Here is a 21,694-nt window from a genome sequence, read left to right on the forward strand (position 1 = left end):
AGTAGATCGTGTATTTTAATGTATTTTTAGGAAAAGAAATCCTGCAGATTTAGTGGACCAAAACTAAACAGAAACTTGAACTAAAGAACAAATACAATTTTTTTTTTCAAAATACTAAAAACTAAGTTAAATATTTGCCTTCAGAATTAGGTATTTCTTTTAAAAGGTGCTCAATTTGTCAATTTATTTGAATTAAATTAAATAATTGTATCTCTTTACAGTACCCTAAAATCAATATAATATATACAATATATGTAATGCATTTATATACAATAGATGTGTTTGATATTGTAAATAAGAATGCTGCTGTTCAAGAATGAATGGAAGGTATTAACAACAAGTGTAAAGGATAGGCTTTTCTTCTTCTTAATACAATTTGTATTTAATTCAATGTACATCTTAACCACAATAAAATAAAATCAATCATCAAATAATACTTTAAAAAAAATAAAAATGAAAAAAAGCCTTTAGTTAGTCAATAAATATTTATCATATACAGGCCTATGCCCAAAGCGTTTGAACGCAACTGTTACAAACATCTGTCTTTATCGCCATCTTCTGGTTATTTTATGTTATTGCACCTCATTGTTTCAGGGACAGGAATCAAGTCTATAAATAACTTAGGTTTACAATTTGAATTTACCAGCTGGGTTTTAAATATGTTGTAATCAACATTACAGTCCTCTAGTAGTAAATGCCATTTCATGGCAACAATAATGTGTTTTTAAACTTGAATTCATGCATCACTGATGTGCAGGATGTAAATAATTGTGAATGGCAACTCAAGAATTAACAACAGGACCCTGTCTTATAGGAAAATAAATACATTTTGTAAAAAAAATTAAATAAAATAGAAGAACTTATTTTTTCAGGCCGGGGGATACACATAGTTTGTATAGATTTTTTTTTTCATTTTTTTTTTAGTGAGTATTAAAAAAACACTTAGCATGCTATTTAAACCAGGGGTTCTCAACTGGTCTCACCCTGGGACCCAGATATGGCCACGGTCATTAAATCGCGACTTTTTAGAATGCAGTCAACCAAACTAAGTTTTTCAAAAATAGCTGTTGAAAACACACATATATGATCTTTTTTTAAACATAAATTTATATATTTTCCTGTGCAACATACATTTCACAGCATGCCTGTCAAAAGAAAAGTTTCTTTCAAACTAAGACAAGTCCAACTTGAGAGACATTGAGTATTTATTTATTTTTGACGAGCTGTCCGCGACCCATCCAGTACAGGTCCGCGACCCATTTTTGGCTCCCGATCCACCAGTTGAGAATGACTGATTTAAACCATTTACATCAAGTAGGCTATATTTTTCTTTTTGTTTGGATGTTTCAATATGTTTTCTCTATCGCGACTCTGTTCGTCACATTTCCTTTTATATTGGTGAGGATTAGATGACGATGAATTATAGAATATAAATATCAATATTATATATGTTATATAAATACATATATTTTTGCTCTGATTTTATTTTATTTTTTTTTGCGCTCCTATCTTTGTTATTTATTCTATTTAAAATTATTGGTGTTTGCACTGACTGAAGGCTTTACAGTTTCGTTGAACTTATAGCAATGACAAATAAAGTTCTATTCTATTCTTATCTTTATTATTATTTGTGCTGATCAAAGCACCAGATTTGGGGGCTTTTGGACATGTAGCCATGAAACGTGTGGAATGACACTGATGAGCAGCATCCTCCAAATGGCCATATACTGTATAGTAACGTGACGTATCGTGCATTGCACCTAACAGCTGTGCAGGCACATTGAGGTCTGTCTGCGTAGCGGATAAGAGGCTTTTTCCTCCGAGCTGCTGCTTTTGGTGATTTACGGTAAGGTGGACCCGCAGTGTCCACTAGGATCAGGTGATCCACTAACTACGAAGCGAAGGCTTACTGGGGGAAAATGCAAGATGACATATTGCAAATGTCGGAGCATAATTCATTCACGTTTTCGCCTCACATTTGGACCTAAATCCCACCGCTGGAGCTCCAGTGTGACGATGGATCGTTAGGTGCTTCTGCTCCTGCTTTGCGATTTGTTTTCATATTTTAATTTATGAGAAATCACATTCAAAGACAATTATTGCTTTCAACATGGGGCTGTGCTACAGTTTGCGTCCCCGGCTCTTCGGGGACCTGAGCGGCTCTATCTCCAACGCCGCCTCGGACTCGGACCAGCCTCCGGACGCAGCCGTGCCACCGACCCGGGCCGGGGCAGCGCGGCCGGAGGACGGCGGTGGCTGCGGGGAGACGTCGTCGCTCCGCGGCGGAGGCGGCCTGGTGCGCCCAGGGGACCCCGGGAGCAGGGAGCCTGTCGGGGAGCACCGCCGCGGAGACACCACTGGTACCGACGGTGTGCTCATACAGAACGGAGGCGGCGGTAAAGGACCGGGGAAGGAGCGCGGTCGTCGTTTACAGTTGCTGCAGAAAAGCAGCGGCACCCAGAAGACAAGCAGCAGCAGCACCCAGAAGCAGAAAAACTGGGACAAACTGCTGGTGGAGGAGAAGGAGGCTGAGAGGGAGGCCAAGAAAGTCAGCAAGAACATAGACCGGGCGCTGAAGGAGCTGAAGCGGGAGTACAAGCAGACGCACCGGCTGCTGCTGCTCGGTAGGTCCCTCCCTCCGGTGGCCGCTTTACTATCAGCCGCTCACAGGCGCTGCTGGGCTGGCCTCCACTCATTATGTCATCGCTATATCTACTGAGGCCTATCCACACATGTGATGGCCGTGGAGACCACCACCTCCCCCGGGCTGTCAATGGCAGACCGCGGAGATGGAGGTAGAGCGGCTGGGCCTGCTCGGGGAATCCTTTTGTAACCACCGGAAACCTCTGAACTGGGGCTACTGGGCCATGTTTTCAATACAAACACCTTCCATGCATATATTCCAATGACACTAATAAGATCAGTATGGGAATTTAATAACACTTTTATGAGGATCTAATCAACTAGTACCTCCTGATCTTTTAATATTGGTGTGACGTCACTCACATCTCATTTATAGCACAATTAGCTTCATTTTAAACTATAAGGACTTTAAAGACAAATCGATTCAAATCAATTTTCTCTTGAATGGCCCAATATCGATTCGTAAAATCTTAAAAATCAATCATTTAATTTGTCTTTTCTACAATGTGAGTGTAATGCAGTGCTGTGGGCTACATTCTAAATGTTAACATTAATATTTGTGATTACACTTCATTTGAAGGGGTATACATAAGGCTGACATTACCTGTCATTACTATGACATGACACATGTCATAAAGTGTCATGAAGGCTGTCATTAAGTGTCGTTCGTTACTCTAACCTTACCTAACCCCACTAGATCCCTCCATGTAACCCAAAAATGCCAACATAGCTCCAAAGGTGTCATAATTTAGCAAACGACACTAAATGACAGCCTTCATGACACCTTATTGATGCTAATGACAGCGTAATGCCAGCCTTATGTATAAAACTTCAAGTAACGTGTTACCATATTTTTTTGAATACTGCAGCAAGCAGGAGTTATTTCTACTATTTACAGCTGTAGTTCTACGAGAATATTTTTCATGTACAAGCAAAAATGTTACTGTAACTGAAACCTAATTGAATCGCGACTCGAATCGGGCCCTTGTGAATCAAATGCAATCAATTTGGGAAATATGAATCAATTCTATACCCAGGTGTATGTATAAAATCTAACATGTTTAGGTACAATAAACCCATCAAATAGGTTTTACTATCATACCTTGTCTGAAGCAAATTACGTAACAATCAAATCTTACATAATAATGTGTGTCAGTACTTTCACAATTGTTGTGTAATTGTGTGATAATACAAGCAGTCACTTAGTTTATTTATGTGTGTATTCAACCTATGTTTAACCAGGTAGGTCATTTTATAAACTAGTTTTTAAAAACAATGACTAAAACCTCTTGTACAACTATAATAATAAGTCATCTATAGCACATTTTATATAAAAATCTAACTCAAAGTTGCCTACTTCAAGATGAGTCCTAAAAAAACGCATAAGGTGACATAATGCTCACACTAAAAAAATAAACCCTTCAATATGCTTATGAGGTAGTAATCCGCTAAGCACACAGAATGTTATAAAGATAAGAAATCAATTTACACAAAGTCGTATAAAGATAACAATATAAACTCCCTGAATGCATCACCAGACTGTAACTATTCGACCAAAGACGGGCAAACAGACAACGTGCAGACAGTCGCACATTTAATACAATATTATTACAATTTCATTTAGCAGACGATTTTATCCAAAGGTGGCTCAGATTGGATTCGAACCAGTGACCTTCCGAGTACAAGCCGGCTTCCTTAATCGTTACGTCAACACCACATTCATTTCTTTTACAATCACTTCCATATAATGAGGTTGTGTACTGTAGAGCCAGGCAAACATTTTCAGGTCTGTGTGAAAATTTAACTAAAGCTTTCAAAATTCGAAGTTTTAAAAGTTCCTTTTCATCTATTTGTAAAAACTTGGTGCATGAATAGACGCATAATCGAAATCAAATTTATGTTTGTTATGATTCTTTGCCTCCAAACCACGTGTCAAACTCAAGGGCCGGGGGCCACATCCGGCCATCCAATTCAGCCTACAGAAGAAAGTCAAAAATACAGAAACAACTAAAAATATTGTTAAAATATCAAATAATTCAGTTGTACATATTTTAGCTTAGATATCTAAGAGACCTAAATACACAAATACAATAAAACGCCACAATATTTAGAGGATTGACATTTTCAAAAAGGCTGCAGTCATATTAAATCTCAAATTGTTTAAAGAACTAAATTTTTCTGAAATTAAATCATAATTGGTCACAAAATCAATGAGAAAATCCTGCAGTGACTGATATCTGTCACTTATTGCCTGGATATTGTTGACTCCTTACATACTTTATGTAAGATTTCTAAAAGTACAAACTTCGGGACATTTTCCCACCCAAAATCTGAGGTTCACATAAAGCTTTTTATTTTCTTTAATAAAAAAAAACATCTTATTAGTATCATATAGTATATCGTCTGTGCCTTATAATTAATTATTTTAGTTAATAAAACCCCGAAAGACAAAATCTTGGCGCTCACCTCCTCCAGCTCCAATCACACCATTTAGAGAAAGGAGGGGTGAGCATTGGTGCCTCCTCATTGGCTGCCGCGATATATGGTGAAGCGCGTGCACGGTGCAAATTTGTTCTCAGTCGTGGACTAACTTTGGACGCGCAAGTCGCTGTTTACCTTGTAGACAGGTCATCTAATGTTCCATTTTCCTATATTTTGTGTGCATCGTTTTGCGTGGCAACGTGTTTTACCGGTAGTGCACGTTCAGCTCTCATGCGCAATTTCGGACACTTCCATGAGAGGAGGAGACTGGGAGGTATTATCAGAGTGGGGGATGGGATTTATGGTTTAAATTCAGCCATGCCCCTCTGTAATGGTTCAAGAATCATGTAGTGCAGCTTTTAAACTACTTTGCATTTGGCCCTGAACTAAAATTAGGTTGAGACCCATGAGCTAACGTAAACTTTAAATGAATTACAGATATTCTGAAAGTAAACTGTTGTATATTGTTTTTTTTTTAATACAACTATTGTGTGAAATTGAGAAGGCCAAAAACCTATAAGACTTCCACACCCTCGCAGCCATCTCGTCCTCGCCCACAGTTTGAATAACTTTCATTGATTTACCAAACTGTTGGCAAATAGACTACTAGAGTACACGTTAAATGAGAGAAAGGAGGAAATTGTGACCTGGAACAAGAAGTATTGTCACTACAACCTTGACAAGAAAGCAAGGCGTCAAAACGCTCCACGAAAGAACTAATCTGGCTTCAGATTTAAGGATACAGCAGTACACGTTTCACCACAATATTGTGTATTTACTGTACTTTAGACCAGTGCGGTGCTTCTTTTCCCCTGTGATAAATGGCCATCAGTTAAATTAGCTGAGTAAACAGCTCTCTCTAATTACACAGGAAGAAATGTCTCATCCTGATGAAGTCACACAGGGTAGTGTCGAACATTCTTCCCTGAGCTGCTGCTGGTGAAAACTCCACAGCATGCTTTGACCTGTGTTACTCTATCATTTCATTGTGTCATTGTGGTTTGAATATTTTTCTGCCGCCATTGTAAGAACACTAATAATTACCACAGGACACCTCTGGTATTTCCTGAAGACGTGCATGACACTCCAGCAGGAGTCCTTTAGCCTGTCAGAGGTTTGTGTTCCTCTGAAAGTGGACACCTTTCAAATAGTGTTACATTTCAAGTCAACGTATGCCTGCTAATCTGGGTCATTTTCATCTGTTTGGATAAGCTGCAGATATTAGATCAAATATTGAAAGCTGTGTATGTAGTTATGTCCGGCATGTGTTTGAAGACCCTTTTATATTTAAAATATTGTATGTCAGGTTCTTCATTTAGGCACAGTTTGTGAAAAGTTGAATGAACATGAATGATGTATAACATGTTATGGTGTCATTTATTCAGACAAGTTTTTTTTTTCTTCAGAAAAATTACTTTGATCTCCTGACATGTTTCGACTGTCAACTGTCTTCTTTAGAGGCATCTGCTGATCGCTTTGATGCTTTCTTGACTTCCAGCAAGTTTATTTTGTCTCTTTTTTAAATAATATAATATATTATTTAAAAAAGAGACAAAATGAACTTGCTGGAATTATTACACGGAAGTCAAAAAAACATCAAAGCAATCAGCAGACGCCTTTGAAGCAGACTGGCTGTTGACAGTCAAAACATGTCTAGAGATCAAAGTGAAATTCCTGAAAAAAAGTTGTCTGAATAAATGAAACCATAACATAGTATTAAAAAAACCCAGAGTGAACTTGCTGAAATTATTACACAGAAGTCAAGAAAACATCAAAGCAATCAGCTGACGTCTTTGAAGCAGACTGGCTATTGACAGTCAAAATATGTCAAGAGATCAAAGTAAAATTTCTGAAAGAAAGTTGGCTAAATAAATAAAAGCATAACATCTTATTCAAAAAGAAAACAAAATGAACTTGCTGGAATTATTACACAGAAGTCAAGAAAACATCAAAGCGATCAGCAGACGTCTTTGTAGCAGACTGGCTGTTGACAGTCAAAACATGTCAAGAGATCAAAGTAAAATTTCTGAAAAAAAGTTGTCTGAATAAATGAAACCATAACATATTATTCAAAAAGCAGACAAAATAAACTTTGTGGAAGTATAAATGATGTTGTTTTTTCAGAAAAAAAAATGGAGACATAATTGCTCGATACATTACTCGTACTTTAAAAAAACAGGATTTATATTAAATCTGCTTTGTTAAAATATCTAAAATAAGTAATTTCTGCTTAGTTATGATGCTTAAACAAGCTGAAACAACTTTTCTATGTCAGATATTAATTTATTATTTCATCGTCTGACGGCACGTTTGTCCTGTTCAGGGTTACAGGTGTCTGCTGATGCCTTGACAGATATTTTAAAAAAACAACTGATAATCATCCTGCCGTTTGGGGTGGTGAAAAAATTCAGTAATCAATTATTCGCGATTTTACTCTATTATGAATTGATTCTTAAATTTCCAATGATCGGTTATTTATATTTTTCAAATTGTAATACAAGCCAGGCGTGTCCTCCGAATTTGGATATTTTAATTACATTATACAATATTGAAGGTGCTGTGAGCAGTTATTCAAAAGACAAGTCACATTATTCAGCAGATTACTGATGTTAAAGGGAAAATTATTAATCATCAATAATTTAAAATGTAATTAATAATTGTTAATCAGCAAAAAATCAGTTTGTAATCGAATCAAGACTTCAACATTTGGACTCGAATCAGGGAATGAGAGTGATTGAGCAATATTCTGAAAAAAATCTATGAATCTTATGTTATTGCGTTACTTATACGTTAGGCGGTTGTAGAGTTGATTAGATGCCAGGATATATTAATATTATTATGTCATTAGAACTGTTAATTAAATCCAAAATCCATGCAAAAACGATCACAAATGCTGTTTACGAGTAAGGTCAATGTTGTGACTGCAATCATTTACACAGGCCAACAACCCAAAACACAACCTGGGACGGCGCGCACACAAAGGTTGTGTGCGTTGCCTCGTGCCTCTTTAAAGGGCTAGAGCATTTTTGGAAGATAACTAAATGAATTATGTTTAAAGAAGTAGTGGCTCCCTTGTTTAGTGCAGTGCTTATTCAGTATGTAGTGATCTCATTTAAATACTTATACACTTGTACTTTTATTAAACTATATTGGACCTTACTTGCTAGTTATTCATGACAGTTGAAGCCAATTTTCATTGGCTTTTAAAAAATGAAAACACATCAGACACAAAGCAGGCAGAATACAACACCAATACATAGATACAATCCTATTCCCTGCCTATATCAACAATTTACAGACTCTCGAGAATTTCACGTGCATGATTTTAGATTGTGGGAGGAAATCATCGTACGTTGTAAAATGTCTTCTAAGCAAATGGACGGTAAAGTCTGAGATGTTCCACTCAGGAATTTACCCAGGCTTTTGTGTTTGGAGGAGGAATGCTAACCACTATACCACAGTGCTGCCAAGTTTGACATTTAGTGTCTTTTCTTATTCTTTGGTTTCCCCTTTGTCTGCATTTGTCCATAAAGCTGTGGTTTTCAAACTGGGGGGTCATTGAGCCATAGCTTGGGGTTCTTTGAAATAATAATAAATAAAAGGAACTATTATTCATGTTTTATCGTTATAAAAGTGTATGAATAATATGGGGAATGTTAAATATTTAAGTTGAAAAGAATCGATCATTCCTATGACATTTAGGGCTACAAATGGCTGTAAATTGTATTTAATTGACTTGATGATTATGAGGGGGTCCTTGAAAAATATTCCTCCCCTGTAGGAGGTCATGGATCTAAAAGGTTTGAGAACCCCTGCCGTAAAGGGTGTCATATTTTCATAATTCCAGCAGATCGTGTAAATCTGGGTGCCACAGGTGATATCACCTATTGCCAGAGGAAAAAAAGTCTTGTTTCTCTTTATTTTATTGCCACCATGAGCGAGGGAGGGCAGATTGCATTAGATTACATTACAGGATCTGGATGGCCAGATCCCATTATTGTCTTGCAGAGGAAGTGACTTTACTGTGTGTTCTCTCGGATCAGATTAAACAGAAGCCTGCGATTAGGATCAGTTAGAGCTTTCCTAGATGTCTTTAACTGGTTGGCCTCATATCTCTGTCTAATCACCTTCACGAGCCTGAACAACAGGCTGCTAGCAATGTTAGTGCTCTCATCCGATTCTCCCAGTAAGGCCACGCAAACAGTTTGTTCACGTACCACAACAGAAAGGCTCGACTCTGAGATTTTTGCTCGAGCACGTCAGAATCAACACTTTGGGAAATAGGCCAACACAACAGGCAACTCCCGTTGAATGAACTTTGTTTCCGTCCGAGTCGGTTTTATCATTGACCATTGTTGAACTTTGCTACCAACTTCACTGAGCTCCCGACTTATGTAATAACAAACAGCGAGCACTGGAATAGGAATGACTGTCATGTTTATGACACTGATTGCGATCTAAACTGTCTAGAAACTTGTATTAGATTGACAAAAGTGAACCACGACACAAGTAAAAGCATCAGAATTTCCCTTTTCTCTAACACGTCTGTGTTTTTGGTAGGGGCGTGAAAAAAAATCGATTTCACGATATATTGCGATTTTTTGGGTGCCCATTTTAAATCAATTTTATTTAAAAAAAAAAAAAAAATGAATCAACGTTTTTCTTATTGTATTTTTCACATTTTCGTGGACATTGTCACTTCTCAGTGGAGCAGCCTGGGCATGTTGACCAGCTCCTGTTCCTACATAAAAACCTTGAAAATTGTGCCACTTCCGCACCTAAATTACTATTACATCAACTAAGTCTGTTACACATACAGTATACTCGACTAAAATTATACAGCATAAGAGTTTATGTATTAAGGTTTCCATTTATTAAAACATTTTTTCAGGAAAATTACTTTGAAATTTACTTTGATCTCCTGACATGTTTCGACTGCCAACTGTCAGTCTTCCTCAGAGGGATCTCCTGATTGCTTTGAAGTATCCTTACATCTACTGATGTACTGAAAGCAGTCAGTAGATGCCTCTGAGGAAGACTGACAGTTGGCGGTCGAAACATTTCAGGAGATCACAGTGAATTTCCTGAAATAAATGAAAACTTAACATATTATTTAAAAAAAAAAAAAGAAGACAAGATTAACTTGCTGTAATTATTTATAAGAGTTTATGCATTATTTAAAGGTTCATTTATCATTGATCAACCTGATTTTTGTCTGTAAACACACATTGCAAGATCACATGATCACACGAGTTCTGATAAGATTTTGTCCCATGTTACGAAATTATTGTTTAGTTTTTAATAGTCGACAAAAATATCAATATATTATGATTACATTTTCATTCCCTTGTATATTTTTTTGGATTAGTAATAGTTTTGTTAGTGTCGCTTAAAAAATGTCGTCAACAAAAAGCTATGATGAAACTTTTTAGTCAATAAAATGAACAAACACTGCTTATACAGTTTACTTATTGGTAAATACTCTAAGAATAATTGTTCATCAATACTGTGGCTGCTTCACAGTATAAAGTTGTTTTTTTATTTATTTATTTTTTACATTTGAACAAGCGTCAATGCTGTTCTTGATTAAATCCCTTCAAATGCTAATTTAAAAAAAACTTGGGAAACCAACTTGGATGTTCGTACTGTACTTCAAGGACTGTGTATATGTAGAATATTTAGGTGAGGACGACGTCTTCCCTCAAATGAAAAACATGTGCAAAGTTCAGGATTATTATACTCTTCTTGACATTTTTTTTCCCCCAAAAAGTTAAGCTGCAGGATAAGCTTTGTGTTTTACCTGCATTTAATGTTCTATCCTTTGGTAGTTTTATATACTAATAATATTTTTGTTGATAAGTCATTGTGACGTAACTTATTACTCACGACAATCTGATGTTTAAACGTTTAGATTCATCTTCCTCACCCCAATCTAGAGAGAAGTCATTCATTCACTCATAACGAATTTCAACCAAAGAAAAAGTTAGCTTGAATATATTTCCCTGTTAAATGTACATTTTAAGTCCTCCAGAAATACAATTTTATTATTACTCTCATATGTAACATACAGTACCAGTTTCTTCATATTTACGACAGAAATAATCCGTGGATCCCCTCAATATATATATATATTTTGTTTATTTAACGTACAACAGCTTTAGCTCTTCTGGGAGGGCGTTCCAACATTTGATTATAATTTATTCTTCTCACGGTGCACTGGTGACATCAGGCGCAAATGTTGAGGAATACCTGAACTGATCTAATTCAGTGTTTTTCCATTTTGGGGTCGTGACCCAATGTGGGTTCGCCTGAAAAGTCTAGGAATTGGTAAACAAAAAAAAAACATCCAGTTTCAATTTTTCTAAAAATTGTTATTCTTTTTTTAAATGATTACATCACACACACGATAAATATCAAACCACTTCATTCTGTACTTAAACTTTCAGATTTATAAATGTATTTCAAATAAAATGCAGTGTAAAATGATCTTGTCACTTTGTGCACTAACCTTGGCTACTCTGTATTTTTTAACACACTTTAATAAATGTGATCAAGAACTAGTTCTAGAAAAGAAAAAAAAATGTCTTTGGGGTCGTAATAAATTTGTGATATAAAAATGGGGGTAACGGCACAGTGGTAAATGGTAAATGGACTTGATTTATATACTGTAGCTCTTTATCCCTACACTGAAATAATCCCATAGCGCTTTACATATCAGCTCATTCATCCATTCACACTCACATTCACACACCAGTGCTCTAATTCATCCCAGACGCCTGTAATATATGTGTATACATTGTTCACAGATTTGACTGTAGCCACACTACATGTGCAGTTCTTTCTTTGTCCACTAAAGGGAGATATGAGCCAACCACTAGTAGTGACCTTGCCTTTCAGAATGGCAGACTGAATAATTATTGCAGCGTTATATCACTGGATCTCACGCTAAATTGCTCAACTTTTGTGATACCAATTTTTAAAAAGGACAACTACTATTTGTGTTTGTGAAATAAAATCCATAGCAGCAGATATATTGTTAACAAATACATTTTTTTTTTTTCTTAAACTGGTGAGTAATTGCAACACTTTCCCCATGTTTTAAACTAATCTGTAGAATCTTAATGCAACTGGGTTGTTTTCATATGCTCATGAAATGGTAAAAAAAAAAAAAAAGCTTAAATCATAATCTCAAATAATGCGTTTTTCTCTCCACATGAAGTGCACTGGTTACAGACATGTTGAACAAACCCACACCTTACTGCGTGTGAGAGGAAGCCACAGCAACCTGAAGCTAAATGTCAGTCCACACTCACAACAACACACTTTGTCTGAGTGACACACAACATTGAAAAAGACATCCAGTTTTCCCAGTATAAAATGTAGTCTTTATACCTCAGTAATGTAAAATAAATAAATAAATAATAATTATTATTATTAAAATGCCGCTGCTAGTGTTAAAGGAGGTCAATAAAAATACCATACTTTTTTAAACCAGTGGTTTACAGATAAGGAGGAGTTTGTTTATTAAGTTTTGCCTATGTAACGTTGATGTGTATTTAGCAAGATATTTCATAAACTAGTAAAGTACAAAAAAAAAAGTGATGTTCCCGATACTGTAATTGCACAAGACAATAAATTCCACAAGCACAATTCTACTAAATGTATTAATATGTTTGTTTTTTTTTTCCATAGAGATTTAGGCACAATACTTTTATTGACTTTGGTAATGTAAATTTTGCACAGGAACAATCTTTTTTTGTTTTTATTTTTTAATGGGTTTTTTTTTTAAGAATAAGGCTGTGTAACTTAAAACAGATTAACAAGATAAAACCATTTAGGAGAGTGACATATATTTATGCCTATCTTCTAGTTGTAACCATTTCATAATTTTCTTCTTCTTAGATTGATTTGTTTTCGCTGATGTTTAATATAGAATTTAAAATGATTCAAAAAGTGGTCAAGAGAAATATTTTTAAAACTTTTTTTAAAAAAAAATATGAAATATCCAAATTTGGAAGTCATTGAAGAGGATTTTTCAAACTTTGTTTTTGTTTTTTTTTTGACTGAAATGGTGAAAAGTAGAAAATATCAATATGAATTGTAAACTATGTACCAGATATCACACAGATATTGTACTGTTGGTTCCACATATGCCAAATCAGTTTTTATACAAAAATCCACTTCAGTTCACTGTAATCTCTCAGGTTGTTTACTTTAGCTGGTCCTATAAAACAAGTATTCAGTGGCCAGATTTTTATTTGAATTACTAGTTGTTCCTCTCAGCCAAAAGATGGGTAGGCCTAGATCACATTGGCCTGCATCTAAAATCTCAGATATACACTCTGATACATCATTTATTTTTAATGGGTTTATTTTGATTACTTTTTTAGGCAATTGTATACAATTGTAGACTATTCCTATGTTTAAGGTTAAAATGTATGTAAATAAATGGGTCATTTTTTCCTCATACTTCCTATTGCTGGATATTATTCTCTGTTTGGGTAATACCACTTGATCAAGCCATTTTTTCACAATCTACACTGCAAAATTTAATATTAAAAGTATGTTTGATATCGTCGGTATTGGCCAATACTTAAGGTGGCAATATTGGCATTGTATCAGAAGTAAAAGAGTTGTATTGGGAAAACCACTAGTTGCAAAACAATAAGCAGTAAAACTGTCAAACTAAAGTGAACTGTAAACATCACTTAGCAATAGAATGTTTAGCTTTATTTTTTTGGGGGGGGGGGGGGGGGGGGGGGGGGGGGGGGGGGGAGAAATACTTCATTAATAAATAAGTCATAAAGAATAATAGACAATTCCACCATGCACTTCATTGTGACGGACTGCGAGGGAAGACTTTGTATCTCTTCACTGCTGTCGACAAATTTCCCAAAACTTAATATATTGACTAACATCCGAAGGGAAAATAAAAACTATCATCTCATGCTGTAGATTAGCTTCTTTTTTTTTTTTTTTAAAGTTCTTCGAGTTGTAACATTGCCATTGTAAGTTTATTTGTCTGTTTTCTTCTGCTGAACGTGACTCGCTGAGTTCCAGACGTATGTCAACATGCCTTTTAAAATGGCCGGAAAAAAAAGTTTAGTGTGTTTAACAGTTGACATCCGAAAACTTACCATTAGTCTTGCAATGGACAGTCATCAGTGAACAGTTTTAACCATGACTGGAATGTTTGAACAACTAAAAGTACCCTATGTCTGTCTGTTTAACCCAGACATGATAAAGCCAAAACCCCCAGACCTAATTCGGCCTAACAAGGAGTCTAATATACTTTAAAGGAATGATTTACTAGAGACAGACATACAAGGGAACAAGGATCATAAAAATAAACCCTACATTACTCAGTTCCAGTTTGTTAAGGCAAAATGCTAGATTCTTTAAGATGTACAAGAAAAGTCATTACCTGTGAGTTGTAAACCTGTACTATACACTCTAAGAAAACTACAGTTAGGAATTAAATAAAAAAAAAATAAAAAATGAATTGTTTAATTTGGTTACCAATCTTTTTAAATCACATTTGGGCTTTGCAAGTTCAAACATTGGAAAAATTACCAAAACTATGACAAAATGTCATTTCTGTCTGTAAAATTATTTAGCTTACTTATCATATGTTACATTTTTTAAAAAAAGTTTTTTTTATTTGTCTCTCAATGACTAATTCCAATCAGAAATGTTTTTTTTCTCCTTTCAGTTACAATTTGGCAAGTAGGGTGAGTGAGTGTGAAAGGGCAGGAGTTCATTTTAAATGAGCTAATATAAGTAGTGGTGGTAGTAGTAGTAGTAGTAATAAGTGGTAGTAGTAGTAGTGGTAGTAGTAGTAGTAGTAATAGTAATAAGTAGTAGTAGTAGCAGTAGTAGTAATAGTAGTAGTTGTAGTAATAATAAATAGTAGTGGTAGTAGTAGTAATAGTAATAGTAGTAGTAGTAGTAAGTGGTAGTAGTAGTAGTAAGTGGTAGTAGTGGTAGTGGTAGTGGTAGTAGTCATAGTAATAAGTAGTAATAATACTAGTAGTACTAGTAATAGTAATAAGTAGTAATAATACTAGTAGTACTAGTAATAGTAATAGTAATACTAGTAGTACTAGTAGTGGTAGTAGTAGTAGTAATAGTAATATGTAGTAGTAATTTAGTAATACTAGTAGTAGTAGTAGTAATAAGTAGTAGTAGTAGTAATAGTAGTAATAGGAGTAGTAGTAATAATAAATAGTAGTTGTAGTAGTAGTAGTAGTAGTATAGTAGTAGTCGTAGTAGTAGTAGTAATAGTAGTAGTAGTAATAGTAGTAGTAATAGTAGTAGTAGTAATAGTACTGGTAGTAGTAGTAGTAATAGTAATGGTAGTAGTAGTAATGGTAGTAGGAGTAGTAATAGTAATGGTAGTAGTAGTAATGGTAGTAGTAGTAATAGTAATAGTAGTAGTAGTAGTAATAGTAATGGTAGTAGTAGTAGTAGTAGTAGTAGTAGTAGTAGTAATGGTAGTAGTAGTAATACTAGTAGTAGTAATAGTAATGGTAGTAGTAGTAATAGTAATGGTAGTAGTAACAGTAATAATAATGGTAGTACTAGTAGTAGTAATAGTAATGGTAGTAGTAGTAGTAGTAATAATAATAGTAATGGTAGTAGTAGTAGTAGTAATAGTAATGGTAGTAGTAGTAGTAGTAATAGTAATAGTAATGGTAGTAGTAGTAGTAATAATAGTAATGGTAGTAGTAGTAGTAATAGTAATGGTAGTAGTAATAGTAATAGTAATGGTTGTATTAGTAGTAGTAGTAGTAATAATAATAATGTAGTAGTAATAGTAGTAATAGTAATGGTAGTAGCAGTAGTAATAATAGTAATAGTAATGGTAGTAGTAATAGTAATGGTAGTAGTAGTAGTAATAATAGTAATAGTAATGGTTGTATTAGTAGTAGTAGTAGTAATAATAATGGTAGTAGTAATAGTAGTAATAGTAATGGTAGTAGCAGTAGTAATAATAGTAATAGTAATGGTAGTAGTAATAGTAATGGTAGTAGTAGTAGTAATAATAGTAATAGTAATGGTAGTAGTAATAGTAGTAATAGTAATGGTAGTAGTAGTAATAGTAATGGTAGTAGTAATAGTAATGGTAGTATTAGTAGTAGTAGTAGTAATAGTAATGGTAGTAGTAATAGTAGTAATAGTAATAGTAATGGTAGTAGTAGTAGTAATAGTAATGGTAGTAGTAATAGTAATAGTAATGGTAGTAGTAATAGTAATGGTTGTAGTAGTAGTAGTAATAGTAATAGTAATGGTAGTAGTAATAGTAATGGTTGTAGTAGTAGTAGTAATAGTAATAGTAATGGTAGTAGTAATAGTAATAGTAATGGTAGTAGTAATAGTAGTAATAGTAATAGTAATGGTAGTAGTAGTAGTAATAGTAATGGTAGTAGTAATAGTAATGGTTGTAGTAGTAGTAGTAATAGTAATAGTAATGGTAGTAGTAATAGTAATGGTTGTAGTAGTAGTAGTAATAGTAATAGTAATGGTAGTAGTAATAGTAATAGTAATGGTAGTAGTAATAGTAGTAATAGTAATAGTAATGGTAGTAGTAGTAGTGATAGTAAGAATAATAATGAATAAATAAAAATTAAAGAACTCAAGCATCAACAGATTGACAGAGACTGAAACTAAAAAAGGTTGATAGTCAAAAGAATAAATAATAACTACAACTATAACATTTCTGTCTGAAAACCAATATAATTACCAGTTCAAATTTATTGCTTACTATAGTGAGACTTGCTAGTTGGAGCCAAACTTGTGTTTCAGTTCACTCGCCAACGCCTAACATTTTTGGCATAAATATGAATCAATTACATTTATACAAGCTCCATCCTAAGACAATAAAAATACAAAAACATAGGATATTTTGTCAAGTTTTGATTTATTTATTTGTTTAAATAAAAACTAGGTTACTTTTAATTTGTGTTCTAAAAGACAATTTCCATTCAGAACTGTTGCTAGATCTCACCTAGTAGTATCACATTTCTGTGGCTTCTGCTGTGAAACAAGTTGCCCACCTCTGTTTTAAATGATAGGAATCTCAACTGAATTAGTTGAAATAAATTACACTAAAACTAATTAAAAAAAAGAAAAGATTCAGATAACCAATCTAAGACTACACTATGTTACATTTTTGTCCAAAGATTAATACTATGACTATTTCAATTGTGTGATTCAGGTTAGTATGACCCTAACTCGGTGGTTCCCAATCTTTTTGGGATTGTGACTCCATTTTGAGATCAAGATTTTCTGGTGACCCTAAATACATTTTTTTTTTCTTGAATTAGATTTGTGATCATGTTTGTTATACTGTATTACAAATACAGATTAGCCAGGATTAATGACACACACACACACACACACACACACACACACACACACACACACACACACACACACACACACACACACATTACTGCATTTAATTTGAATTAGAATTAGAATTATATTTGACAAAGTTAAATTACAAAGGTGGGCAACTCCCTAAGATAGTCAAACACCCCCTTTCTGTAACTTGACTCAAACACAGACAGTCTTTTTTATTTTGCTTTTTTTTCACTTTCTGCACATAATTAAACTGTACAGTTGACATTTGTATATATGTATAGGTATTAAATTATTTCTGATTCTGATTATAGAATAAGGTTGCTTAAAATTGTGTCGTCTTTTAATAATAAAAATAATTTAACATTGATTCAATTCAATTCAATTCAGCTTTATTTATATAGCCCTAATTGCAACAACACTCATCTTGTAGTGCTTAATGAATGTATATAAATATTTAATTTATAGATGAATAGATACGAATATATAGATTTAATAACAAGAATTTAATCATTGATATTTTTAATCAGTCATTATTTTTAATCAATTACTAGACATTTCAGGCGACCCCACGTGGGGCCCCGACCCCAAGGTTGAAAAACATCGCCTTAACTTGTGTTTCATTTCACCTGTCATAGGTCTGCTTAATGTCGTGGTTAAATGGGAGGACTAGAACGTGTTGCCATTCTTTGTCCTAAAATCCGTGCGGTCGGGTTGCCAGTTCGGTTCGCCAAACCGTCGCTCCCACACGTTCAGAGCGTCGGGGTGTCCGTGTTTTCCCCGCTTCACTGATCGCTTTTGGGTGGATAAATAAGAGGTTGGTGTCGCTGTGGTCCTACAGTGGTAGTAAAATGAAGGTTTGGCTTTGAACGCAGCTCTGTTTTTTCCACGGTTACTTCCTGGTGTCACAGAGAGAGGCAGTGCTGAGTTAAAGAGACAGAAAATGCTGATAGAAAAAACACAGAGAGGGGAGAGGGGCAGGAGACGCGATAGGAACAGCAGACTGGATTCCCAGCATTGACCCCCCCTCTCTGTTCGTATTTATGTGTTTGTATTTTTATTTGCCTTTGTTGAGGCCGGTGCTTTTCCGCGGTGGTCGGCTGAAGTCGCTCTCGGTGTGGATGACGGTCGGCTGCGGCTGAAGCGGAATTGTAACGGGGAGCATATTCCTCCCTCCGACGGAGAAACCCGCACAGGTTTTTCTTAGTCCCCCCTTTTTTTATTTTTAATGTACAGTAGCTTCATTCTAGTGCTATTTAATACCCACACAGTCGACCTGGGTGGTGGCGTTTTATTTTAAATACGCTTCTTTTAAACGAGGAAAGGGAGTTTGGGCGACGGAAGATGGGTTGTTTGGGCAACAGCAAGACCGAAGATCAACGCATCGACGAAAAGGCACAACGAGAGGCCAACAAAAAGATAGAAAAACAGCTGCAAAAGGAGAGACAGGCGTATAAAGCCACACACAGGCTCCTATTACTGGGTAAGGCTTTTGTTTTCTATGCGGTGGTGTGATGTGAAAAATGTAAAGTAATCCTTGTCGTTTAGCGAGCAACGCAAGCCCCCCCTGTTTGACAGCGCTTGCAATAATATGTCATGGTGGTGGATATTGATGGAGCCTTCAATTAGCTGGATGCATTTACTAAACATCTCCCCCCTCCTCCTCCTCCTCCTTTACATGTAGGACGTCGACTCCTGCTCGGGCTACGTGTGGATTGTATGTCGCTAAATGTGTGTTTTTGACGTGTGTGTGTGTGTGTTTTTCTTCTTCTTCCCTGGTGTGTTCACGAAGGTGCGGGAGAGTCCGGAAAAAGCACCATTGTGAAGCAGATGAGGATCCTACACGTCAACGGCTTCAACGCAGAGTGAGTGTGAGCCATTTAGCATCGAGTTAAACAGCAGCATTAGCTCTGACAAATCACACCCGTGCTTATTTTACTGATCCTGATGGTGGAGGCCGGAGTGCAGCCTGTGAATGGATTTTCCCCAGGCACTGCAGAGCCTGCTGGGCCCTGTATCCCATGCAAAGCAGCTAATATCTCTCTCTCTCTCTCTCTCTCTCCACCTTTTCTGGTTGCACAGTTGTCATACATATGTGAGGATCTCAGTGTTGCACAGATGGCAAATAATTCACTAGTTTCCTGTCTCATGTGTGAGAGGGTGAAAGGTTGTGATCGACACAGGCTTTTTTTTTTTTTTTTCCCCCCTTCATTTATTGATGATTTGTTTTTGCTGCAAAGGCCCCTAGCTAGTAGCATGGCATTGATCTCAACCCCTGCCTGGGTCTGATTAGAAACGCGTCATGTAACTAACTGTATGAAAGTCCACTTTAAATGTGCATTTGGAGTATTTATTTGGAATATACGTCAATTAGAAAAAGGCACCCAATGTTTGAAATCGCGTGCTGTAAACTACACACTCAACGAGTATATGGTACTTTCCAAACTTTATGGCCCCATGTACCACATAGCCTTCATTTCTTATCGTAAGTACCCCTTAGCTCATGTTATATGTTATTTAATGAAAGTGTCTTTTCGTACGGTTGCCGTACAGACAACCCCCGGTGCAATTGGTACGTTTACCGAAGTACACGTACGTGGCGTCTTAGGGTTATGTTTAGGATTAGGTTATAAACCTATATTGCAACAATTTTTAGGGTTAATGTTAGGTTTAGTTTTAGTCACATGACCAAAACTGGCCAATGAGAGGCGCTGCGTATGGATAGAATGTGGATATATTTATACGTCAATCGTACGGATAGCCACTGCCTGATTTATTTGTGTCTGCAGGCTCGTCTAAGCACTTTCCTGTGTCTCGTCCAACAGTAACCTTGAATATAAGCCTTTTCATTCATTTATTTTGGATGATTTGCTTGTTTTAGAATTTGAACTTCACCCTTTGGTGTATTTTCAAGAGAAAAGTCTGTGTGCATGTAAAAAAAAAAAAAAATAATAGAATGTTAAAAAAAATAAACTGACAAATGTTGATGTGAATCTGTGTATCTCCTGAGAGGTGTTCAAGTACCCCAAGGAGTCCATGTACCCCAGTTTGGGAACCACTGGTCTACCACATAGTATTAGGATGACAAGAAGAGATGCTTTTGTTTTGAAAAGCGGATGTTTGACTTTTAGCTTGAAGCCGGTCTCAAGATGATTTTAGATTCCACTCGCAATGCATCATGGGGCAGTTGAGTATGACTAGTATGGCCACCGTGCATACTTAAAAAATGTCCCAATATAATATACATCTTGGTATTTCACGCATACTCAATCTTTCCGTACTGTCTAATGTGAACACACTACATACTAATTTGGCTGCAGACTTAGTATGAGTATTATCTTATCATTGTGTGTACCTCATAGATCAATTAAAAAAACATAATAGGTTGAAATTACAACTTGGAAGTTTCTTTTCATCTGTTAAAATGTTCACGCATTGCATTGTGGGATGTGGAGTCGCGGGGACGTGTGCATAGAACTGTCCTCCTTCTCTGGTTAAAAAAAGCCCCCCAAAAATCATGGTAGAAATGAAGCAAAAACACTTTCATACACCTGACTCCACATCCCACAATGCAATGCATGAAAATGTTAACAAATGGATCTGTTTATGGTGGGGTAATTTCATTTTTTCCTTTTTTTTTTATAACTAAATGATGTTCGATTCATTGATCTGTGACACATACAATATGTTTTTATCTAATAAAAAAATATTAGTGGGATAGCAGCTTTAAAAATGACTAATTTTCCATTTTTTAAGTTAACTCAAAGCATATGATAGATAGGATGCTCGTCTATTCCACATCAGTTCAAGAAAACAGGCTAACCCTATACAGAGAGATGTATTTAACTAGTAGAGGTGGTACGATATATTGTGCAACAAGATATTGCAATACTATGACATCACAAGATCTATTGTTGAGGAGTCGGAAAATAAATCCACACAAGCTACGACACACCAAGTTGATATAATTAGTTTTTTTATTTGTATATTCCTATTGACTTTCAGAAAGGTCATACCCAGAACTTTTTGTCCTTTTTGTCTTTTCCAAAAAAATAATATATATAATTATCGTCTGTCATATCATATCGTGAACTCATTGTTTCGTCTCACCCCTATTGTATAGCGTTTAAATGATTAGTATATGACTTTATTGTCCACTGGGTTAATCATTTTTCGTTGGTTCCCAAAAACTTTGAAAATAACTTGA

At 35.5% G+C, this 21,694-nt stretch overlaps 1 protein-coding gene across 2 annotated transcripts in view; it reads left to right on the forward strand.

The window, feature by feature from the left end:
* Positions 1-1,897: 1,897 nt before the first annotated feature.
* Positions 1,898-21,694, forward strand: part of LOC114479164 (guanine nucleotide-binding protein G(olf) subunit alpha) — a 62,307-nt gene continuing 42,510 nt past the window's right edge. The window contains exons 1-2 of one of the 2 annotated variants that reach the window (XM_028472701.1): positions 1,898-2,624; positions 19,280-19,352. In XM_028472701.1, the coding sequence (XP_028328502.1) occupies positions 2,111-2,624; positions 19,280-19,352 (587 nt within the window). In that variant the 5' untranslated portion in view covers positions 1,898-2,110. Of the gene's footprint in view, positions 2,625-18,230; positions 18,971-19,279; positions 19,353-21,694 lie in introns of those variants that run through there. The other variant, XM_028472702.1, reaches the window with a different exon arrangement.

The sequence above is a fragment of the Gouania willdenowi genome, chromosome 17, assembly GCF_900634775.1.
Source record: "Gouania willdenowi chromosome 17, fGouWil2.1, whole genome shotgun sequence".
In the NCBI taxonomy this organism is placed as follows: domain Eukaryota; kingdom Metazoa; phylum Chordata; class Actinopteri; order Blenniiformes; family Gobiesocidae; genus Gouania; species Gouania willdenowi.